Source organism: Muntiacus reevesi, chromosome 4 (assembly GCF_963930625.1).
Source record: "Muntiacus reevesi chromosome 4, mMunRee1.1, whole genome shotgun sequence".
NCBI lineage: Eukaryota > Metazoa > Chordata > Mammalia > Artiodactyla > Cervidae > Muntiacus > Muntiacus reevesi.
In genome coordinates, this window is record NC_089252.1 from 74,238,510 (window position 1) to 74,263,473 (window position 24,964).

Below are 24,964 nucleotides of genomic sequence, written 5' to 3' on the forward strand. Positions count from 1 at the left end.
AATGGATCAAACAGTGAGCCCCACTTATCTGGGGCACTTGCAGCCCAGGACCTTAAGCAAGTCTCGGCCTTCAGCCTGGGGGATCAGAAGTCACGTTTTGTCTTGTAGTCCGGCCCGCCTGCACCTACCCTCCGAGGTGCAGAAGTGAAAAATGGGGAGATTGGGAGGGCTCCTAGAGCAGGTGACTCTGAAGGTGAAAGAGCAGGGCGCCCTGGGGTGGGGCTCAAGGGGCGTGCGGGAGTGGGAGATCGCAGTCAGGCTCTTGGAAACGTCGTGAGCCAAGCACAAGAAGAATGGGGCAGGTTGGGCTCTCAGGATTCCCGGGGATGCGGTCCCAAGGGACGAAGGTCTACCCACACCTCGCGGTTGAGGACTGAAGTGTGAGACTGGCGGGGGGAGCGCGCAGACTCCCTACTAGCCGGGGAGCCCCCCGGCCCCGCCCCACACCTGCGCGACCGCCCCGCCTCTGCCGAGCCCATTGGCTAGCCCCGCCGCCCGTCAGACGAGCCCCCAGGGCCCGCCCCCGCCCCCGCCCGGAGCAGCGCCTCATAGCGCCCGGGCCACCTAGGCAGCGCCACTCTGTCAGGCTCCCCGCCGTCGGCCGCGTGGTGCGCCGCCCGCCTGCCAGTTAACGGCGCGGGGCCGCCCGCCGCCGGCTCGGGGCGGACCATGCGCCCGACAAGCCCGCCGCCCGCCCGCTGGTTCTGCGTGCTGACCGGCGCCCTCGTCTGCGTCTTCGGCCCCGCGGTGAGTGTCCGCCGGGCAGCCCCGAGTCCCGGCACCTGGGGGTGGAGCAGGGGTGACGGGAGCCCGGCCGTGTGCTCACGTCTGTGTGGAGGGGGTAAGGGGCGCGGAGCATGCGGTCTCGTCTTCGCTGAGCCTGAGACCGGGTCTAGACCCGAGAGCGGGGTAGGGTCTCCCTCGCGCCAGTCCCTTCCCGCGCAGCCCGGAGCCCGTTCTGCGTCAGAATCTGGGACACTCGTAGAGGGCCGGCGGGAAAGAGCTGGCTCCAAACTTGCCTTGCATGTAATGGCTGTGGGTTGGCGAAGTCCGTGAATGGAGGGTCGGGGACTGCGGGCCACTGAAATGGAAGGTCTGGTAGGCAGTAGGTTAGGCGGAGGCTGTGAAGGTCGTCGTTGTGTGCTGTGCCCGCCGGGAGGTGTCTGTGGGGGCATTAAGTTACTTGTAGGAGTGACATTCAGCAGCAGATCAAGCTCTGAGCCCCCGGGAAAGGGGCTTTGGGGATCAGGTGACTGGCAGGCAGACCCTTCCTGTGCCCTCCCACTGAGCAAAGTTGAAAGACACAGAGCCCAAGGTGGAAGGTGGTGGGCAATGAGGATTTGGGGTGGTTTATTGGAGAAGGCCAGACATGTGCATGGGAAGGGAGCAAACAACCCAGAAGCAGTGGCCACCCTCTTCCTTGCGTTTCTGCTTCATCTCCACGTGGGTATGTGTGTGTGCCCCTGGTAGCCATGTGCCCCATGTGTGGCTGTCCCCATGTGTGTGCCTAGTGGAGGGGGGAGGCACTCACCTGGGCACAGGGCAGATTCTGACTGAGGCAGAAGATGCATGGGTCATCTTCCTGTAAGATCAGGGAAGACCTGAAGACTACCCAAGCCCATTTTACAGATGGGCAAAGTGAGGCCCAAAGATATCAGAGCCACACCTGTCCCCCACCCATCAGACCTGGACTGAAGCTGATTTCTTTCTGTCCCTCCCCTGGAACTTGAGGAATCTGTGGTTGCTGCTTGGGCAGGGCCTAAAACCTGTGGGTTCCAGGTCTGGCACCAGCTCCAGGTTGGCTGGTGGATGGATGGAGTATATGGGTCATCTATAGTCTCTTCTGTCCCTTGAGTATCTCCCTGACCATCACCTCCACCAGGGCAGGAATCTCTGTTTCCATCTCGCTAATGTGCTGCACACTTGGGCTGGGATGCTCATTGCTTGTCCTAGAAGCAGACCTTATGACAATTGGCATAATTCTTCTCTCAGTGATAGCTATGGTGAGACCCACCTCCTGAGCGCTCAAAGCCCCACCAAGTTCTGGCCCTGAAGGCATACTCTGGCAAAACTTACAGCCTCTCAGGGTCACAGATCTTCCAGGCCTCACCAGCAACCCTCTGGCTCTCCCACCCCTGAGCTCTGACCACTCAAATTTTCCACGGATGAGCCAGGAATCTTGGGACCACCACTGGCACCACATTTTCCCATTGCTGGAGGCTTCTCAGCCTAGGGGCAGACTGGTTTTAGTGGGGTCCCCTCTCCAACAACATCTGCCCCCCACTTCCTGAGACAGTTCAAGCCTGGCTGTTGCCATGCCTACCCTCCCCTGTCTTTCCCCATCTTATTTGGTTAGTTCCCAACTCCAGCTCCTCCTCCAGACAGCCTTCCCTGATTGTTCTCACCCACTGTGCCCTTCCCACTCTGACCTCAGTCTTCAACCCTAGCCCGGGCCCTTTTGACCATCCCACGGGATCAAGGCCTAAGGCCTCTCACCCTCCCATGTCCCCTACAGCCCAGTGCAGGGCTGGGCCCGCAGAGGGAGGGGAAGGGACTCACCCAGGAGTCGGTGAGGGCAGGACGGAATGAGAGGCCCCTACTTTCCTCTCTACTTCTCCCTTCTCCACACAAGCCACCACTTGCTCCCACGCCAAATAGACACTGGGCAATCCTGCTTCAGCCTGACTCAGAGAAGCGGGGTAGTGTGTTATCAGAGTCATAAAATGGCAGCTGCAAAGTTCAGTTTGAAGACCCAAGGCCGTTTCACTCCTGTTTATGGAGCCCTGACCTCAGCCTGGGAAGAGGAAATTTCTGAACAGGGAAGCAAAAAAAGGAAAGAAAATCTCCAGTGTCTCAGAAGAGGAAGTCTTCCCCAAGGCCACCCTTCAAGCTTTCCACTGCCCCTACCCGCTGGAGAGTAGGCACAGGAGCTCCTCATTGGTGGCAGAACTGCTCAGGCCAGTGCCCAGCCCAAGGGCAGAGACAGGAGGTGTCATAGAGAAGGGGCAGGCCCATGCCCTGCCCTGGGAAGATTCTCCAGCTGGTAGCAGAGAGCAGAGTCAGTGACCCAGGAGAACCAGCCCAGCCAGATGTGGGGTGCAGCCTTCCAGAACTGGGACAATGGTCGCTCAGAGGAGCAGTCAGGGAAAACTGCCTGGAGGAGATAGGACAGTTCCTAAAGAGTTTGGCAAAATGATCCAGTCTTCCACCTGAGACTATGAGACAGCCTCTGTTGGCAGGACCAATGGGCCTTTCCCCAGAAGGAGTAGGCACCCCTCAGCTCCCCCCTACCCCGCCACCCAGAGGCTGGGTTGGCCCAGGGATTCAGAGAGGCCTGGTTCCTCCGACTTCTCTCTGAGGCTCACTGGCCATCTCCTGAAAGCTTCACCTTGCCATAAGCATCCTGCCCCAGCCATCTGCTTCCAGCTGCTCCAGGAGCTTCCATGGCTACCCAGCAGTCCCGGCCCCTAGCCAGCCACCTGTGGTGTTTAGGAAACAGGGCTACAAAGGGGTCAAGTCTCCCTCTTAAGTCAAGTGACTGTGTCAGTTAGACCTGCCCAAAGGCTCCCAGGGGTGGGTGGGCTGTGCTGGAAGATCAAGCTCCCCCCGAGGTTTCCACCTTCCCATGCTGTCCTGACATTCATCTTTCCTGACATTTCTAGAGCTTCCATGATGAGTAGCCTGAGCTGTGTCCTCAGCACACTCCATGGCCATAGCCAGTTGACCTGGAGAACATGTTTCCTCTCTGTGGAAGGGCCTCTGTTTCCTCATCACAAAAAGGAGGGTGAGAACCCTTGGCCCAACATGCAGGGGAAATGGGAAGAGAGGCCAGCTCCACCTTGGCTGGAGCCAAGTCTTCCCCACCTCACCCCATCCCACCCCATCTCACCCCAGCCTCACAGCTGACTATGAAAAGGGCTTGGCCTTCGAGTCAGGACTTCTGTGGTAGTTGAAGAATATGGAAGTGCTGTGTGAACTGTGTGACAGATTGTTCCTTCCTCTGGATCCCCAGCCTGGGAGCCTTATGGACCCTTCTTCAGCTCTCTCTTGTCCCCCTTGCTCAGGGGTTTCCAGGGAAGGCAGGAGTCCTAGGCACAGGGGGTGGTGTGTCCTCACGGGTAGCCAGACAATACGGGGCATGAGGTTCCAGGCCCAGGCAGGTGACAAGTCCTCTTAGGGAGGACTGGATGATGGGGCCTTCTGCATGGTGGCAGCCTCATAGCAATCCAGCCTGAGGAGCCTGCCATTTACAGGGGCTCCTCACTGTGCCCCTCTGGCTGTGGATGCAGGAATGGGGTCTGGGGACTAAACAAAGCCTCATCCCTTCCTCCTTGCTCCATCTTCTCAACCTCCTAGACTCCGCCCTTTCCTGTCTGACCTCCCCAACACAAAGCTGCTCTCACTGTACCAAGGAAAATGTGCAGTGTGTGCAAACTCTCACATGCCTTAGATGTATTTCAGAAGAAAAAGAAATACAATCTAATCTCTCTGCCACGTTATGGGTTTTTAAAAACTTTTATTGTGAACATTTTCAAGCATATAAAAAAATGTAGAGCAAGTAGTATAATGAACATGGAAATGCCCATTTCCGGGAGTGATGTCACCAAAGCAGCAGTACAGGAATTTCCAATGTTTGTCCACTCCAAACTTCTAGATTTGAACGTTGTTAACCATTAATATTTGCATAATTTGCTCTTTTGGCTGAAGTATTTGAAAATACATTATAGACATCATAGACCAAATTATTTTGAGATGCATCTCTAAAATCAAGGATATTTTCCTGTATACCATCATCACTCCTAACAAAATCAACAGGGATTCCTTAATAGCCTATATTCAATAGCCGATGTCCCCCAGTAGCATTTAATCAAGCATCATAAGATGTGTGGTGATATTATCAGGGGAGGAGGGGTGTTGCATTTACTGCAAGAAAGTGTCCTGCCTGTGCCGTAATGGGACTGTACAGTGAGCTGGCAGGTGGGTGAGGGGAAGAGCAGGGGGCCTTGAGCAGGTGGGTGGGCAGCAGGATGGACTTCACCAGACAGGGCTCAATCTTATCTGCACCCCCTCTCATGTGGTTCATGATGTGAAAGTTTGTGTCTCCCAGGAAGTGCCTCTGGTCATCTTAAAAACAAGTTCTTCCTGCCCAGGGTAGGGTAAGAGGGGTGAGAGGAGAGGAAGAGGGGAGAGGAAGAGGTCACCAGCCGACATGTCAAGGGCTCATGGCTCCAGGGGCTGGTGCCCTGCTTTCTGCAGTTGATCAGACACTAACTTCACCCACAGACACCATGTTTGAAACAGTGTTCTTTCTGCAGTGGTGCCCAGGATGACTTTCAAAAGACAGAGGATTGAAACCTGAGTCCCTACTGCCCCTGCTTAGCAAAGTGACTTCGTGGTAACGAAGGTAGTAAAGGCCCTCTTCATGGTGATCCTCTGCAAAAAAACCTGAAAGGCTTCGTGGCCCTCAGTAAACCTCACAAGAAGGGCCTTTTAATGGGTCCAGGCTTAACACCAAGCTGAACTCCTTTGCATTCTCCTAATAATGAGAGGCCTTATCCTGATATCACCTTGAACTGCAGAAAGTTCTTTCTTGCCCCAGACCCAAGCTTGTGTCCCTATGTCTCCCTCTTTTTCTTACCCTCAGCCCCCCAACACAAGTTCTCACTCCATCCTCCTACTCCCTAGAGTTCAACCTTCCCCAGGATTTTTATTTTTTGGCTGTGCCACCAAAAATGTGGCATGTGGGATCTTAGTTTCCTGACTAGGGGTCAAACCTTTGCCCCTTGCATTGGAAGCACAGAGTCTTAAGCACTAGACCATCAGGAATGTCCAGCCTTCCCAGGATTTGCAGACGGGAGGCTTTGGACTATTGGCCAAAGAACATGAAAATACAGGGAGGGTAAGAGAAATCAGACAGTAATAGGGGACAAAGGAGAACCAGGCTTGAGACCTCTCCTCTGGTGGACACAGCTGCCACTTGTCAGTGGGAAGGGCATTCAGGCTGCCTGGGATTCTGCAAGGCTATCATGCTGGAACTAGGCTGGCATCTGGGCATGTGGGGCTGGGCTGGGCTGGGGCTTTGGCAACAACTGGTAACCCTTGTCAATCCCCCTGTGTCCTTTACATGTAACTCTCAACACAACCTTGATGGAGGTGGTGCTGTCATTGTTGCCACTTCTACAGATGAACTGAGGTGACTTGCCCAAGTTCGCCCAGCCAGGAAGTGGCCAAGAGTCTGCTTCCGGAACTCGTGGACTTAACTAGGCTATGCCATCTTATAAGAGTAACTACTTCTTCCAAAGTGGCTATGGCATGCCACATGCTGCCCTGGGACTTCAGAGATAGGTTTTAACTAATGAGATGTACACATCAGAAGGGATGGCTCAGGGAATTGTCTCAGACATGTGCACCTATGTAGCCACCACCCAGATCAAGCTATTATACCTTCCCATCAGCCCAGCAGACTCCCCTGTTTCTCTTCCCACTAAGATAATCATCTCTACTTCCTTTAGTGCCCTCTGAAAAGGCGGGAGTCTGTTTCTCCTCTTTTCTGTGACCTCTGGATCCCTGGATTTACCTTACCTCCCTGTACCCGCCCTGACTCTTTTCTCCTCCTCCTCTCCTCTCCACCCTCACTTCTTCTTTGACTACAAGATCTGCAACTCCTCACCAGTTCAAACACAAAAACCAAAATGAAGAGGACATCCGGGAAGCTGGTTTGTGGTCTTATGTACCTTTGATCACACTGCTTTCTCTCTGAGTCCTCAGTTTCCTCTCATGACCCTTTGATGCTCCATTATATCAGTGGTGGTAGGGAAGGGCTTAAGTAAATCGTGGGATGTAACATGGTAATGGAGCCCCTGCTTTCTCTGCTCCCTTTCCACAGCTTTCTCCAACTATCCCTAGCAGGGGGAAAAAAAAAAGAGAGAGAGAGAGCCTTCCTTTGACAAACAGGAGCATCCATGAGCACCCAGGAGCATCTCAGAAACACAGAGCATCCATGGTGGCTGCCAGGGCTTGGTACTTTACAGGCAGGAATTTCTTTCTCCTGTTTCATCGATTCCAGCCTGTTGCATTTTAGATGCTCTCAGAGACTAGCTGCTCCTCGGAGGGACCCACGTGTCCCCACCACCCTGCTTCTGTCTCCCTTGGCTTCTTCTGCCATAGTTCTCTGTCCCTGGGTAAAGCAGGAGGTTCTCATCCAGCCAGTAGCTGTGGTCTCAAACGTCCCTTGAGGGGAGTTGGGTATGGCCCCCAACACCTGAGGTGGGCTCACCCCTGTCTTGCTGAGCCCCCAGCACCTAACAGCTAGAACTCCTAGCATCTTCACCCTTTGCCCCACCACCTCAGCCTTTACCCCAGATCTCAGGGGGCTCCCATTGGGAGGAGAAAGCAAGGCTCTCTCCCAAGCCCCTCACAGTGGGAATAGACAGGAAGGGGCATCCTGAGCAGGTGGAATTAACAAGACATGGCTAATCCAGATCCCCAGCTAGACGCTCAGGACTATACACCAAATCCCAGGCAGTTACCTCCCACATGCAGCCAACAAAATGGCAGGAGACACAGGATCAGAACTGAAGGGATGCTAGGGACTTCTTCATTCTTGCCTGAGTCCCTTCTTCTGGGCTCAGGAATGCCTGTCACAGAGAAGGAATTGGGGAACTGGACTGGCCTGAAACTCTCATCTTAACCCAACTGCAAAATGAGGGCTTCCCAGGTTGTTCACTAGTAAAAAATCCACCTTCTAAGCAGGAGATACAAGTTCGATTCCTAGTCCAGGAAGATCCCCTGGAGAAGGAAATGGCAACTCACTCCAGTATTCTTAGAGAATTCCATGAACAGAAGTGCCTGTTGGACTACAGTCCATGGGGTCGCAAAAGAGTCGGACACGACTGAACAACTAAACAACAAGGTAGGACTGACTTTGAGCCCCACTTTCTCCTCTCCCCATGAAGTGTCAGGAGACAAGTTAGGAGATGTAGGCAGTGGTAGGGTTTGGAAGGGTTGGAATGCCATTTTGATGTATGGGCTTTTACTCCTAGGACCATCAGAGATTTGATGCAGGAGAATGAGAATGAGGACACAGTTTACAAAGATCCCTCAGGTTGCAGGTGGTGGGGCTGAAAGCTTCTGCACTAGTCCAGGCAGGGACTGATAAGGCCCGGCCCCTGTCCACATCTCCAAACTTGTTTCCTGATGCTTCCAGCACCCCTTACTGAAGCCACGTCAGACTTCTTGCAGACTTGACTGTGTTAGGCATTTTCTTGCCTCTGTGCTTCTGCACACACTGTTCCTACTTTCTGGAATGTCCTTATTCCACCTCTAATTATCAGACTCTTACAACAACCTCAAAGGCCTACCACTACTGCTGATTCTCTGTGAATCCCACACACCAGCTATATCCCTTCCCTGGGGCCAGTAGACTTGGCTGTATCTGGCTGGGAATTTTCTAATTTTGTGTGTCTGGAGTTCAGGGGCATAATGAGGATGTTTAGAATAGGGAAGTATATAGAAGAGGAAGTTCAAAGTCTGCCTGAATTCCTCAGTGATAAGGCTAGAGGGAGCTGCCCTGGCCCTGTCCTCCAAAGGGCAATGGTTGACCAGATGGCCTGAGGCAAGGCCACAGAGAGGGATTGATGCTGTCCAGACCAGTGGCCAGAGACTTAGGTCCTTTGGGAAATGTGTATTACTGATTGACCTCTGGTCCCTCTTTGGGTCTCTATTTCCTCTACCATTCTGCAGATGGGGCCCAATACTCAGTCGTGGTGAAAGCAGGACCCCTCTTCTAGATCACCTTCACTTATCCAGAGATATCCCAGGTGACTCTAAGGGCTTCTTCCCTGCTTCTACAGAGTGCCTGTCAGTACAGACTCTGTTACTATGCTTCTGGGCAAGCAGAGTTGCCTAGAGAAGTTAACCCTGCAGTCTTCACCCTCAGAGAGTAGCAAGCAGAAACTGCCAGGAGCCCTGCGATTCCCTCAGTGATTGGAAAACAAATGTGTCCTGGCAAACAGCAGGGCCATAGCCCAGGCTTGTGAGGGCTCAGCAGGGACTTCCCTAGTGGTCCAGTGGTTAAGACTCCATTCCCAATGGAGGGGGCCTGGTTTTGATCCCTGCTCAGGGAACTAGATCCCACATGCCACAACTAAGAGTTCACATGCTGCAACTAAAGATCCTGCGTGCCACAACTAAGACCCAGTGCAACCAACTAAGTAAATAAATATTAAAAAAAAAAAAAAAAGAAGGCTCAGCAAACTCGGACATCCTCTGTCCTAGTCTCAGAGCACAAGTCTGGACTCTTGGTTACAGGGAGAGAAAACTCAACTGACTTCAGCCATACAGAAAGGTATTTGAGTCATGTTGCTAGAAGCAGGGTTGGTTTCAGACATGGCTGCATTCAAGGGCTCAGATAATGTCAAGAGGATCCCATTTTTCTCCATCTCTTCTTCCTGCCTTTAACATGCAGCTTTCATCACTGGGTTCTACTTGGCAACAAGGTGGTAGCCGTACTTCTAGCCCCTGCATCCTCTGAGGTTTCCAGTCCAGTGAGCAAGAACAAATCCACTCACCTAATTGCTTAATCCAAGGTCCCAGGAATGAGCTTCCCGGCTCTGAGGAGTGTGAATTGGACCATGTGCCAGGCACTAAGGCAAGGAACACTCTTAACTGGCTTAAGTCTGGCTACATGTTGATCCCCTGAGAGAGGGTTCATCAGAACCCATGGACTAGGAGTGGGGAAGGGCATGATTTCCCAGACAGAACGAGGACGTGGCACTGGAAGAGCTGTAAAGAACAATAGAAGGCAGTGACTCTGATGTCTACGACTTACTATCCATCCTGCTTTCACAGTGAGGAGTGCATGCTCATTCCCTTCAGTCATGTCCGACTCTTTGCGACCCCATGGACCTTAGCCTGCCAGGCTCCTCTGTCCATGAGATTTTCCTGGCAAGAATACTAGAGTGGGTTGCCATGCCCTTCTCCAGGGGATCTTCCCAACCCTGGAATTGAACCCGCATCTCCTGCATCTCCTGCTTTGCAGGCAGATTCTTTACTTGCTGAGCCATTGGGTTTAACTAAAATTGGTTGAGGAGGTGATGGCAGCTGAAAATGGGCAAAAGAGGCAGGCAAGGCTAGGGAAGCACCAGAAGGCAGAACACACCCTGTAACTGAGGAAGGTACCCTTACAAGCTGGGAAGGTACCCTTGAGAGACGTGTGCTCCATCAAAGCAAGAAAGACCAATGGTGGGACAAGCTGGGGTGGCCAATCCCTGGATTCCTCTTCCAGAGGCCACCTCCAGGATCCCTCTGGCCAGCCTTGTTCCCATGCCCCAGCAGGATGAACCAAGCACAAATCCCTTAAGACAAAGCACCATGAGAATCTCCGACACTTTGGGGCAAGAGGGGAGTCATGTGACCCAGCACCCAGACCTCACTCACCCATGAGCCATTAGCGTGAAAGCCACACAGAGAACATGGGTTCCATCTCGGACTGTTAACTCTACCAGTCAATTAGGGTAAAACTATTAGCTGGTAAGTCATTTAAAGGACTCCTCTGGTAGCTCAGCTGGTAAAGAATCTGCCTGCAATGCAGGAGGCCACAGTTCAATTCCTGGGTCAGAAACATCCCCTGGAGAAGGGATAGGCTAGCCACTCCAGTATTCTTGGGCTTCCCTTGTGGCTCAGATGGTAAAGAATCCATCTGCAATGCAGGAGGCCTGAGTTTCATCCTTCGGATGGGAAGATCCCTTGAAGGAGGGCATGGCAACTCACTCCAGTATTTTTGCCTGGAAAATCCCCATGGACAGAGAAGCCTGGCGGGCTACAATCCATGGGATCACAAAGAGTCGGACACAACTGAGCGACTAAGCACAAGTCATTTAAAAGCTGACATATGGAAAGTAACACAGATCTATTATGGAGCAGGATACAGTTGTTCATATAACTGTTTAAAAGAAAAGATACGAGATTTAAGATTGTGGTCCCTCTTTGGAGTCACGTGCTTACAATGGGATTGACTTGTCTAGAGCAACGGTTAAAGTCACACCCTCGGTGCCTAGTGGCCAGATAGGGATCTCCTTAAAAGAAGGAAATAAGGGGAACCCCCTGACATACCTGTGCTCTCCCCAAAATCCTACTGCACAAGAAGCCTTAGAGTCATCAGGGGAGGGGGCCAAGGTCCATTTGGTTCATAGGGAAACTAAGAGCCAAGCCCTTGTCCCAGGGTGAGGGGGACAAGCTGGAAGAGACACTGAGAAACTCTGATTCTGGAGCAGTCTTGCGGGACTCTCCCCACAGCCCTCCCTGTTGGGGACTGTGACATTCTTCTCCCTGGGCAGAGATGAGGAAGTGGGGTGGCAGCCACTCCCTAATTCCAGAGAGACTGGCAGAAGCTGCCACCAGCCCAGTGGATCCTTCACTGAGGCCTTTACCACACCTTCCTCCGCAAGACCTGACTCCCAAGACCTGTTTTTTCCGGCTATTCTTGGGCAGCTCTCACCCCTACTCACATGTCAGCCCCATTGCCAATATCTCCCTGGCACACAGGTTTGACTTTACCCTTAGTCCCTGGCCAGGGCACAGCAGAGGGAGGGGAGAAGCATGGGCTTCTCGGTGGCCTCTGCAAGAGGAGGCCTGGTTGGATCGCGAGCCATTCTAGAGGGGCCTCTCTTACTTCTTGAGACTTCCCTCGTCCTCACTAGATCTGCCAGAGCTTGAATTATTCAGAAGCTAAGAAGTGGGGTGGAGGGTCGGTCAAGGAGGACCAGCATTCCCCTCCCTGCCTGGTGACCCAGGGGAAGAAGCACAGGCTGCAGGAATGGGGACAGAGCATGAAAGATGGAGCCAGACTCCTGTACTCCTCCCAGGCCTGGCTCCGAGGACCAGAAGCCAGGATCCAACTCAGGACAAGGTGGCACCTGCTGGGCCCCACTCATCCGCAGAGACCGAAACAGGTACCCAGGGCTCCCAGCCCAAGCTGGAGGATCCTGTGGGCCAGCTCTGGGCTCCAAGGAGAGGCCCTCTGACCTCTGTCCAGAGTCGTGCCACCCACAGAGACAGTGTTGTTACAGCCACAGTACTGCTGGAGCCAGCAGAAAGCCATGACAGGGCCCTCACAGCAGAGGGCTTTTCGGGGGACTCTGGATAAGAGTTTGGGGTCAGATCTAGGTCAAGGTCAGCCTTCAGTCTAAGGTCGAGTTCAGACAGGGGCTGGGGTTCAGTCTGGAACTTGGGTCAGTCCGGCGACTGGGCCTTGCTTAGCCCCATGCTCCTGGAGCCCCCAGACGGACAGGTAGGCTGTAGATGAATGAGGCTGACGGGTCCCTCTCCCTGTCTCGCTCCCCCAGGGCGGCTGGGCGGCGGGGCTGCAACAGGAAGAGTGTGACTATCTGCGGATGATCGCGGTACAGCATGAGCAGTGCCTGGAGGAGGCGCAGCTGGAGAATGAAACAGCAGGTGAGGCCCCTGGTGGCAAGAAAGAACCCTCCCCCCTCCATGTAGCCCACCTCCCTCTCACCGTGAGCCCTGCTGCACCCTCAGATCGAGGCTGCCTAGCTACAGAGCCATCGGATCACATGGTATCACCCTCTGGTCTTCACTCCCCAGTCTTGTGCGCCCCACGTTTGGCTCAGCAACCGTGGGGTGAGAATGGAAGGAAATAGAGGGCTTCCTCTAAAAGCTGTTGCTGGAGCCAGACTCAGAAGGGCGGGCAGGATGTGGAGAAGCAGAGAGTCTGGGAAGTCAGAAGGTGCCAAGGCCGACTGCCTGTGGCGGGTGGGGAGTGGGTGTAGAGTTCACGCCTCTCTGAGGTGGAGGGGAGGGCTGAAGCAGTGGGGTGCCTGGGCCAGCTCCGGGTCTCTCTCCCAGGGGTCGCCTCCCTGAAGCCAGGGTTATAGCTACATAGCAGTCTAGCTCAAGAGCAGGGAGCATCTGTTCTTCCTGGCTTCCCTGTCCCCCCATCTCACTGAGGCTGACAGTCATGAACCCCAGCCTAAGTCCCTCCTTCTGAGCTCTGATTCCCACCTCCTGCAGCTCTGAGTGTGTGCAGCGTCACAGATGGCCTTTACCTCTCCCAGCTCTCAAGGAAGGATGGCCCTCTGTCTCCCAAGGCCCTGAAACTATGGCCCAGGGGAGGGTTAGCCAGTCCTAACTACAGTTTGTACGCCGCACCCCCCACCCCTGCCTCTGGGGCAGGAAGTCAAGACAAGGCTGCACACAGCCTTGGAAAGTTTCAACAGTGAGATCCGGGATCATGGGCAGCCCAGAGACACCCAGACACCAGACTGTAGTCCCCACTAGAGCACCTCCCAGGCCCCGAGGGCAGGCCACCCTTGTGATCCCAATGAGGTCATTGCTGGCACAGGGTGCCTGTAGGAAGCCAACACTCTGTCACCAGGCAGTCGGCCTGAGATGCAGAGGAGGCCATGAAGGGTCTGTGGGCGGTGAGTCTGCCCATGACCTTGCGCAGGACTCTGTGCGTGTTCGTGCACATCTGGCTGTGCACGCCTGGCCCACGTCTGTCTAGGGCTGCCTCTGTGCCTCTGGAACCTGTAGCTCTGTGTCTGACTCTGAGTGTCTTTGCATGTTGGAGGCATATGTCTGTGTAAGCCTGGACCTGCCTGGATATGTCTGCACTGTGGGGTGTGTGTGTGTGTGTGTGTGTGTGTGTGTGTGTGTGTGTGTGAATGTCTGTGGTATGCTCAGTCGTGTCTATACATGTATGTCCGTGAGTTGTGTGTATCTCTCTGTGCCTGTGTTTGCTTATGTCTGGTTCTTCCATGTTCAAGTAAGCGTACCTGTACGCATGTTTACATGTGTGTTTGTGATTCTGTGTGCCGGGGAATGCTTGTCAGTGTGTGTGTCTGTGCACACACATCTATAAAATGACACAGCAGAGGTCCCCACCCTGCCTCGCCATCCCGCACCCAGGCTGAGCTTTCTTTCCCGTTGAGGTTGCAGCCCCACTGTGGGCACGCATAGCCAGCCTGGGCCCTGGGTTTCTGTGGGCCTGGTGACCTGTGCGGTGGGACCTGTGTGGCCTCCCGGGGGCAGACACACAGAGAATACTCCCGGGCCCAGCTCACAACCACAGGTGCTCCAGATGCCCCGCATTTTCTTGGCTGTCCCCCCCTCTCAGCTTCCCGACCCTGCTCTCTCCTGCAGGAAGCCTCCCTGACCAGGTGGCAGCCCCTCAACCTTGGCTCCCCCCAGCCCCACCCCGCCCACCAGCCTGCACCCCAGCAGTTCACAGCCCAGCACTGACGGTATTGAGATTCCTCAAGGCCAAGCATGGCCGCCCCTGGAGCGCAGAGCCCAGGCTTTCTCCTCTCTCTGCTGCTTCCAGTGAAGTTGAGCTCAGGACACCCAGTTCTGAATCCACTCCTGATCTGGGCGGCCGCTGGAAATCTACAGAGCCCAAAGCCTGGCAAGAACCCAGACACAATAGCTGGCCTGCAAGCCAGGGTATGCCCAGCATCGTTAGGGCTATCCACAGACCAGCCAGGCAGAATTCCCAGAGAAAGGGTCTCGAGTCCTTCAGACCAGGCGGAGGGCAAACAGTTTGCCGGAGACCTGGAGCTAGTTGTGTGATAGCTCTGTCCTTCAGTTGCTTGTCAGTAAATTGGGAGGGTTAAATAAGTTCTTAGCGGAAAGAGGGTAGAACAATGTCTCCCACATATAAAGGCTGCATAAGTGTTTGCTGATGATACCATTAACAGGATTTAGCAAGATTTGACTGGCAGCTACATGGCCTCCAGAGATGTGGGCACAAGGATGGAAGAGAGACGGGAGCCCTAGTGAGGCCTCAAAAGACTTAGGATAGGATGGGTGGTAGCGGATGGGGTCCCCAAGGCAGGGAGCCTGTGCCCTCTGGCCAGGCCTCGGAGGTCCAGGTGTTCTCAGCCTTCAGGTGCAGGTGCCCCCTGGCTCCCGCAGCCCCAGAAGGTACCCCTACCTTCCCCACTGCTGGCCCACCTTCGTATTCAGAGGCTCAAGGCTCTTCCCCGAGTGGGGATGTCCTTCTACCTCCTCTTCCCAGGCCCCGTTCTTGGGAACTCATGAACCTTCGGACCTGGGATGGGCTGGGCTTGGCCCAGCTGGCGTTGACTTTGGCTCAGGGGTTGGGTTTCATGAGTAAATCTATGGGACTGGCAGTGTTGCAAAGAGACAATTAAACCTCCCTCAGGGGAGGGCATCCAGAGGAGTCCTTGTTCCTCAGGGGCACCCAGACCCTGAACAGGCAAGACCACAGCACTGGCATCTGCCTATTCAAGTGGACCCCTAGAAGCCCCACTGTGCAGGCTTCACCAGGCAAGGTGAACAGATGCACAGTGGAGAACGCAGCCCGTGATACAGGGTTTTTTCCGAATTCACTCCCTAATCACCAGCCCCTGTCACAGTTCACAATTTTACTGGATTAGAGGCATTTGTGTTGTTTTATGGTGGGCCTCTCTGGCAGCTCAGTCAGTGAATAATACACCTGCAATGCAGGAGCCCTGGCGTTTGATCCCTGAGTCGGGAAGATCCCGTGGAGAAGGGAAGGGCTACCCACTCCAGTATTCTTGCCTGGAGAATCCCATGGATAGAGGAGCCTGGTGGGCTACAGTCCATATGGTAATTTGGTGTTGTCTTATGAGTTTTATGAAGACTCCTCAAGAACTAGATAAACCCCAGTATATTCATCACCCTATCGTACCCAATAGCTCCTTTTTATAACAAATATTTTCTAATGCCTCCTTTACTATTCTAAAATGAAACTTAGGACATGCACCTTTTTTTTAAATGATGTCCTAATTATAACGTAAAACAAAAATAGAATAAAGACATGTATAATAAAATACTGTGTACACATTCCAGCACAATCACACCAAAAGATAAGAAGACAGAGTCTAAAGGTTGTACCTATAAATATAAATTCTGAGAATGTGAGAGCTTTAAATGTAGATTGATATATACGCTCGTTACATCACTGACCCAGGTTCATGGGCAGCATGGCCATAAGTAACGTGATTTTCCAAAACATTGAACAACTCTTAGTAAAGTTCAGAGCACAGCAAAGCCCAGCCTTCTCTCCTTTTACTTGGCTGCTGCTTTCCTGGAAAACTTGTACTGTCAAACCCGTACAATAAGTGCCTTGTGTTTATCTGTAAAATGGAGTAAGAGTCTAGCCTCTGGTCATTACAAAAGGTTTTCACCTGTGCAAACGCCCAGCGACTCATTTGAGAGTCCCAGACGCTACAGAGCTCACCGTTGTGCAGGACCGCGCACAATGCCTGCCTGGCATCCCTGTCGCCTGTGCATCCAATGCTGGGGAAGCCCTTCCTCACAATCTCCGCAACAAACAAACCCCCTCCGCTGTTCGAAACACACAAGGGGAGCTCTGTGTCCCACCAAAAACCATAGACCTGTAGGTATGCCTCCTTCTCCTCCCTCCCTGTCTCCCCTCAGACTGGAGGCTCCTCAAGATGGGAGCCTAAACAAGGAGGAGGCGAGTGGGTGCCTGTGGGCTCAGGACCAAGGCTGGAGGCACCTGGTGACTACGCTGACCCATGTGTCCTCTACCTTCACCCCACAGGCTGCGGCAAGATGTGGGACAACCTCACCTGCTGGCCAGCCACCCCTAGGGGCCAGGTGGTTGTCTTGGCCTGTCCCCTCATCTTTAAGCTCTTCTCCCCCATTCAAGGTAAGAACCTCAGGTTGAAGGGCGGGAGCTGGGTGGCAGAAGTAGAGGCGGCTGGAGTGGGGAATCACCTCTCAGGGAAGTGAGACGACAAAGGAGGTGCTCAAAGGGGCTAGAGCAATCGGGGGTGAGGGGCCTTCCTGGAAGAGGCTGCACTATCAGTTCTCTGAAGGGCTCATGAGATCTGATTAGCTCTTCCCAGAAAGATAAGCATGTGGGAAGGGCTCACTAAATATTTGTTCAGCGATTGATAACTGATTGACAATTATGGCTTCCACGTTCCCATTTTGGGGGGCTGGTCTTGATTCATTCTTTCACTACCTGGAGGCAATGACCTTTCAGACTCTGCGAAACTGGCCTTTCTTATACAACTTGTCAGGTCCTGCTTAAGTAAATATGCGCATATAAGGCAGAAAAGAAAAGGGGAACCTCTTCAGGAAATGGGCCGTCTTACTACTGAATAATTAAAGGGGCGTAGGGCACATAGTCAGTCATACTTTCATTCAGAGAATGATCATTAAACACCTATTAGCTTGACCGGCACTAGGCTGGACAAACACAACATGGGTCAGAAGGATAAAATGCGCTGTGTTCAGGGAGTTCATGTTCTAGTTGGAGAAACGTTTAGCAAGAAAACACACGCAAATATTATATAAGTAGTAAGCAGTGCTGGGAAAGAGAAGAGGCAGAAGCAAGCTAAGGCAGCCGTCCTGGTGGCTTCTACAAGGAGGTAATGCTGGGACCACTGTCTGAAGACCTGGCCTGGGAAAGAGTCTCAAAGATCCTAGCCGGGGGATCGCTGAGAGGTTTCACAGCCCATGGTTTGAGCCCTGAGGAAATTCAGTGGAGGCCACGTGAGCTCAGGCAAGGGAGGAGAGGACAGAGACCAGGCGGGCAGAGGCCTGGAGGACTGCCAGGATGTGGGCTCTCCCTAAGTTCACTCAGCAGCCATGACGGAAGTTAAGCGGGTGATGGACACGGTCCAGCTGGGGATTTTTAACTGATAACTGGTTTCTGTGAGAGGAGAGAAGTCTGGGGGTACAAATGGGAAAACCCAACACCAGGGCAGAGGAGAGATGATGATGGTTTGGACCTGGGTGGACAGCAAGTCAGGGGAGGGAAGCAGGCAGGTGGGGGAAGAGGGAGGGGAGGGCTCATGTGTGCCCCACTCAGGTATGGGTTTGATGAGCTGGGGGGGGACAGAGGGAGGAGCAGGGCTGGGGTGGGAAGGGGTGGTGATGGACAGGACCTAGATAAGAATTGAGAGGATGAGCAAAAAGTCTCTCTCTCCAGGTGACCTTTCCCCCTCTGGGCCTATTTCCCTGTTTGTAAAGTGAGAATGGGAGGGGGACCAAATGGTCTCTTCGAGGCAGTCATGTTTTGCCCCCCAGTGCTCAGGGATGCGTGCCCAGCGGTCAAGGAGATCTGGGTGCTCTCCTTGAGGGTGGCCTCCGTGACATGCCTCAGCCACAGGCATGTCACAGTCCAGGCCAGCACCCACCTAGCCCAGCCCTCTTCCAGGGGGACCCAGCACCTGGGCAGGTAGGAGCTGAGCTCCCTGGGGCAGCTCTCATCTTGCTCCCTTCAGCAGAGCCTGGCAACCAGCCTTTCTTCAGATCCCTGGGAGCGCCTGCCAATTGCATTCCACTCTGACACTATGCTAATTGCATCCCTCCTGAGGCTCTTCCTTCTGTCCCTGCTGGAATTGAGAAGGCAGCTCCTTCACTTGAGAACCGGAACTCCAGCCCACCATCTGGCTAAGGCGGAGGCTGCCAGCCTCACTGGGGCCCCCACCAAGCCCTCGGGCAGATGAGAGAAGGCAACTCTTCCTCGGGTGGAGTCAACAGCTCACTGAACCCACCTTGTGACAAGCTGAGTAGGAAGTACACTTTACCCCTCGGGGTCCGTCAGCCAGATGCCCTTGTGCAGTGAACAACCTGCACAGCTATCCTTGGTGGCCTTAGCCTCCGAAAATGATGGTGAGGAATAGGAGACTGGGTTAGGGGCTGAATCTGCAAGGGAAAGAGGGTGTGTTTTCCTGGGCAACTAGATGAAAAAAGTGTAAGCCAGGGAACTGGCCTAGCCCAGTGACCCTTCCTCTGAAAAGTCCTTCCTGCCACTGTGGCAGGAAGGAACCTCACAGTGGAAAGAGACCCAGCCGACTGCTCCTTCCTGGAGATCCCCCCACCCCTAGCCATCCCTCAGTTCCCTATCCAGAAAGTGGGGTGACGAGCACCTCCTTCAAATGGCAGCCAGGAGGATTCACGGAAATAGCGAATAGGGAGTTACCTGGGATGCTCTGAGCACACGGCCAAGTTTCGAAGTATTAAACATGTGCAGGTACCCTCCCTGAGCTCAGGATAGCTTGACGCCTCCCGCCTCCTACAGCTCTGCACCTGGACTCCTGAACTAAGTCCTCAGTCACCTCAGTGCAGATGAGGGTCCAAGTCACCTGGGAAGAGTGTGGGGACCACACCTGCTCTACCCTGTACCTCCTATGTGGTTTTGGAAAAGTGACCAGCCTCTTGGAGCTCAGCTCCCCAACTGTGATGATTGAGGGGCTCCAAAAAAGATAATGTGCCCTAAGTGCTCTATCCAGTGTACCTGGGGAAAGTTCTCAAAACGTCTGTGGTGATGATGGTGATGATGATGTCGGTGGTGGTGCTGACAGTGGTGGCCCAGGCGAGAAAGCAGCTAGAGGGCAAGGATGTCAGGAGCCACCTTCTTTCTCAGTTCTTCCTCGTCAACTCGCTTGATCTCTTTCCCTAATCTTTTCTCCTCCCACCTTCTTTCTCAACTTCTTACCTCCTCCTCCTACCTGTTCTGTCTCCTCTCAACCTCTCTCCCTCTCCTTTTTCCCTACTCCTCCTTGTCTCCCTCCTCCTCCTCCCTCCCTCTCCCACAACAAGCCTGGCAGGCGGGCTCTCTCCTGGACTCAGAGTCTCTGTAAGGAGTCCTGGGATAGAGGCGAGGGGGCCCCCTTTGTCCCACCCATTTCCTATCCAGCCCCTCCCTGCCCTGAAGAGGGGGACCCTAAGGGGTACCCCTCACCTCACATGGCTCATTAATGGTCCTATCCCTTGGCTGCAGCCCTGGGCCTCCAGGGACAGAGGACAGTGCACTGCCCTGTAAACCCAGCCTCAGCGGTTCAGCCCCGAGATTCTACAATCCTGTGAGGCTCATTTCTTCTCATGCTTGCCATTGGTGCCCCTACCAGCAACTCCCACTTCTCCATGTGTCAGGACTTCACATCTGTGCCTTTGTAAGATGTCCTCCAACTCTCACCCACCTCCTGCCTTACTCTGGTCCCTCTACAGCAGCACATCTGAACCCCTGGCCCCAGGGTGTGGAAGGAAACCCAGACCCGTAGGCCCAGGCAGGCTGACCCAGGATGACTGGGCAGGCCTGGGCCCGTTACCCCAGCCGGAAGGCTGCTGTCTGTACACACGGGACCAAGAAACCATCTGACACGGTAGCATCCATGGCCCTGTGACAGGGGTCAGCATTCAGCTCATGCCAAGGGTCAGGGATCAGTCCATGCCAAGGATCCAGGCTGCCTGTGATGAGGATCAGGGTTTAAGCCCTGAGGTCAGGTTTATACAGAGCAAGGGGCAGCAATGTCTGCCCTGTCATCTGTGTGAGAGGGTCCGCTGGCAGCCCTGGAGGGGCTTCTCCCTGCCCCAGGCTGCCCCATGATGTCCTGGGCATCTAGGTCAGAACAGCTGGAACCTGATGCTGCAGCAGATGGTAAGAGTAGGGCTGAGCCCACAGACAGACAGACTCCATGCCTACTCCTCCAACCTGCCAGCTCCCACCTCACCCTCTCTCCTCTCCGCCCCACCCTCCACCCAGGCCGCAACGTGAGCCGCAGCTGCACCGAAGCGGGCTGGACGCCCCTGGAGCCTGGCCCCTACCCCGTTGCCTGTGGCTTGGATGACAATTCATCGAGTTTGGATGAGGTGGGCCTCCATGCACCACTCACACACACACACACACACACACACACACACACACACACACACACACACACACACACACACAACTGCCCGGGCCTGCTGGCTCCTTCCATTCTCTCCCACCAAGGGGCATGGTTGCCCTCTGTGTAGGAGCCAGGACTCCTGGCATCTGCCCTCCCCAAGCCTCCTCCCCCTCCAGGCCCACATTCCCAGGGGCTCATCCCCCGGCTCCCCTGAAGGGTCCTGGAGAGGGCTTCCAGGAGAGGGCTTCCAGGAGAAAGACACACAGCAGCAAAACTGAGGCCTCACCCTGAGGCCAGCCCACCCCACTCCCTCACAGGAACCTTGCTCCAGCCCTGGACGCGGCAGGGCAGACAGAACCCCTCCCTGCTGTCTCACGCAGAAGGGAAACCGAGGTGCGGATCCTGGAGGGAACTGGCCTTGGATACCCAGCAGCCAGTCAGAGACAGGGCCAGGGCCATTGTCCTTGGTCCCAGGGCAGGGATCTGCCCTGGAGCAGACTGTCAGTGGTCTCTCCAAGGATGTGGGGCCAGGAGCCAGCGAGAGATACTGATGGGGAGCCTGGAATGTGATCGGAGTCCCAAGCTAGGAGCCCCTCACAGCTTTGATGTGTGAACACTGTCTGGCTGTCTGTGATGACTTCTGTCCCACTCCTGATGCCTTTCACGGATAGGGACTTTTATTCCTTCCAAGAGGGCAGTAATTTTCTCAGAGGCCTTCAAAGCCCACCAGATCCTCAGGCAGGATCAAAATCCACTAAGTCCTTTCTAACCACTGGCCTCTATTCCAGCAGGGAGTAGGAGGCGGTGAGGAAGGAGGGGCTGCCCATGGCTTTGTGTGTGCAGCCATGGGGCGGGGGCAGCAGGAAGCCCTCGGCATCCAGCTTTGTCCCACCTCCCCAGAAAGGCCAGAATGCCCTCCTCCTGCTAACCCCAGCCCCGACAAGTCACAAATTTGTGACACGATCCACCCCTAGTGTCTTCTTTGGGCTTCCCTGGAGGCTCAGTGGTAAAGAATCTGCCTGTCAATGCAGGAGACTTGGGTTCGATCCCCGGATCGGGAGGATACCCTGGAGGAGGAAATGGCAATCCATTTCAGTATTCTTGCCTGGGAAATCCCATGGACAGAGGAGCCTGGAGGGCTACAGTCCATGGGGTCACAAAGAGTCAGACAAGACTTAGCGACTAAACAACAAGTGTCTTCTTTACCATTGTCTTCAGTGGGGAGGGAGGGCTTTGTGTGAGGGTCTGAAGGGTGAGCAGTCTTATGCCCAAGGATACCAAGCCCAGAGTTGGCCCAGCAGGTCTGCTGGACACATGACCGAAGAATGAATGGATGAGCCAGTGGAACGTGTGGCATTTTTGCTCCTTCCCCCACTGACCTTTCTCCTGTGAAGGAGCAGAGAAGAGTTGAGATCAACCCCCCGCCTCCACCCTGGGAAGCAGCCCTGACTCGTCTGTGGAAACCAGAGAGTCAGGGGGTCTGGGGACTGGGAGCCCCAGGCCTCAGCCTCCTCATCTGCCAAGGCAGGGGAAGGGAGGCAGGATGCATAGGGCACCCCGCCCCTAGGTGAGCGCCCTGCACCCCACCCGAGATCCTCACCCCGCCTCCCTCTAGCAGCAGCAGACAGTGTTCTACAGTTCTGTGAAGACCGGCTACACCATCGGCTACAGCCTGTCCCTCGCCACCCTCCTGGTCGCCACGGCCATCCTGAGCCTGTTCAGGTGAGGACCAGCCCGAGCCACAGGCCTCAGAGAGACTGACCAGGTCACTCCGCTCCCAGGCATGCTGTTCCTCGCTCCACGGTCAGCCCCTATCCAGTCCTGCCTCAGCCCCCCTGCCAGGCCAGCCTCCCCTCGAGACAGCAGGCCACTCAGAGTGTTCCCCTGTGTCAGCCTCGTCCCTCACAGGGAGCCGGTCACCGGGGGATAGGTCACCAGAGCCCTGTGCCCTGGAAGGAGGTACAGCAAGCCAGGCTGCACATCTGGATAGGATGCCGGGGGACAGGGTCCCCCTTGAGGGTACGGTCCGCATTCAGAGGCTTCGAGTCCTCCCCTCTCTCAGAGCACTGGACGTGTTGGATGGGGCGGGGGTCTGAGGCCTTCTTCGGCCTCCCAGATCTGGCCGCCTCCCACAGGAAGCTCCACTGCACACGGAACTACATCCATATGCACCTCTTCATATCCTTCATCCTGAGGGCCGCCGCCGTCTTCATCAAAGACTTGGCCCTCTTCAACAGTGGGGAGACGGACCATTGCTCCAAGGGCTCGGTGAGGACCCATCCAGGCCTGCCGCCCTCTGCCCTCTCTCCTGAATCTCCTCTTCTCTCTCTCCTCCCTCCTGTCTTCCTCCCCTCTCTCTCCCTCTCTCTTTTTCTCTCTCTGCGAAGATGGCCAAACTCCTGTCTGACCCTGCCTGCCAGTTCCTTGAATCCCACTTCGCTCCCACAGCAGGAGGGGGTGCTTGGCCATCTGGGGGTTCACACACCTCCTCCTGCCGATGAGAAACACCTCTCCTGGGTGGGAAAGGGGACACTTGGGGCCACAGCTCATAACCTCCCCTTCCCGCCTCTGCTGCTAACTTCCCATGGGACTTTAGGGAACTCCCTGCCTCAAATTTCCCCATCATGCAAGGACATTTGAGCTTCCTTCCAACCCTCCTCCCTGCCATCTGCATCCCCAGGGCTCTGCTCATCATGCCCCCCTTTCTCCTCCCCCCATGGCCACCTGGAGCCAGTCCCACCCCACACCGCCCTGCTCTTCGTTTCTTCCCCTGCCATCAGTCACTCTGGACCTGCCTAGGGAAGGGAGATTGAGAGCCTTTAAAGAAGTCATTGCCCACCACTAAGGAGTCCATCTCCTTAGTCCCTCCCTGAGTGTACCACATCCCTGAGCAGAGACAGAGAGCTTAAGACCCGTCCTGTCTCCCGTCTACCCCTTGTGGTCAATGACTCATTGCCTCATGAGGGACCTCAGAGGTAGTGTGTTACTTCAGGGGTCAGCAGTACCTTCTCCCCAAAGAGTGGGATTGAAAGTGAATCTCAGAGTGATGGTAGAATCTCGGGTGTCTCAAGGGAGAGGGAACATCAAGAGGGGCCACCCTGGCCATTCCCAGAGTGCCTCAGATGACCTCGCCTGGGAGCTGGGCTCAGACCCGTGGGACATGAGCCCCAGAGCCTGGGGAGCAGCCTGCAGCCTCCAGCGCACTTGTTGAGGATAATAGTGGCTTCCCTATGCATTAGCAGCTCTGTGAAGCTTTTCTAAGGCAAGAAGAAGCACAGATCATTGCCCTATTAAAGATCGAGTTATTCTTGCTGACAAGCAATGAGGGAGGGCGGGGGAAACAGACTGCCTACAGGAGGTACCTAAGTAAGACCTGAGGAAGGACTTTGCAGCCAGCAGAGGAGTGGAGTCTGCTCTCTGAGGACGCTTCAAAGCCAAGGGCACAGGAGAGAATGGTGGGAACCTGAGGCCTGGGTAGGGAGGAGTGGAAATAGAAGACTTCCTGGAGGTCGGTGTCTCTAAGCTCTGGCTTTCACGTTTCTGGGCTCACTTTGAAATGGAAGATTGTTTCTGGGAGAGGACAGAGGGCCCAGAAGACCTTCTGATCATGCCAGCCGGGCCTCCCAGAGCCCCTGATTACCCTCCCCAGAGGTGTCCCTGACTTCTCCGTTGTCCTCACTCACCTGTCTAGGGAACCCATTCTTCACCCAGCTTCTTCACCCCTCAAGAGGAATGATCACCCCTCCCCCCTTTTTTCTAATTTCTTCATCCCCCTTCTCTCCCTCTTCTCTGTCCCTATCTTTCCCCAACAATTCCATCTAAGCCCCTCACTTGCTTTATAGCTCACAGCGCCCCCGCTACAGGCGGTCTGTTCCCCCTCCCCTCCCCCGTCCTTGAGGCTCCTGAGACAGTCCACAGCTCTTCTCCCTACACACTCAAGGGACTCTTGCTAATAAAAGCAAGAATTCTCCCTTATACCTCTTCCAGCTACTTTCCATGGTAACTGGAATAAGGTGATTGAGTAGCAGAGGTGGTAAGTGGATGGATTGGTAGCTGGATGGCTGAGTAAATAATGTCTGGATGACTTGAGTAGGTGGGAAGATAGAAGGATGAAGTAAGAAAAATTGGATAGATGATGGGTAGAGGGGTGTGGTATATAGGTGGGTGGATGGAGGAGCAGACTGATGGACAAGTAGATAAATGAATGGATGAAGAGATGTCCAGGTGTCTGAGTCCATAGTGGATGTCTGATATGTAGATAATAAATGAATGGAGAGACTGATAGGTGAGTGTGTCGATGGATTGGCAGA

The 24,964-nt window shown here is 54.6% G+C and overlaps 1 protein-coding gene across 5 annotated transcripts in view; it reads left to right on the plus strand.

Moving 5' to 3' along the window:
* Positions 1-596: 596 nt before the first annotated feature.
* VIPR1 (vasoactive intestinal peptide receptor 1) overlaps positions 597-24,964 on the plus strand; it is a 31,455-nt gene continuing 7,087 nt past the window's right edge. Inside the window, exons 1-6 of one of the 5 annotated variants that reach the window (XM_065935256.1) lie at positions 597-747; positions 12,345-12,453; positions 16,571-16,678; positions 20,528-20,634; positions 22,270-22,376; positions 22,790-22,922. In XM_065935256.1, coding sequence (XP_065791328.1) covers positions 670-747; positions 12,345-12,453; positions 16,571-16,678; positions 20,528-20,634; positions 22,270-22,376; positions 22,790-22,922 — 642 coding nt within the window. In that variant the 5' untranslated portion in view covers positions 597-669. Of the gene's footprint in view, positions 748-12,344; positions 12,454-16,570; positions 16,679-20,527; positions 20,635-22,269; positions 22,377-22,789; positions 22,923-24,964 lie in introns of those variants that run through there. The other 4 variants (XM_065935257.1, XM_065935258.1, XM_065935259.1 and 1 more) reach the window with 4 other exon arrangements.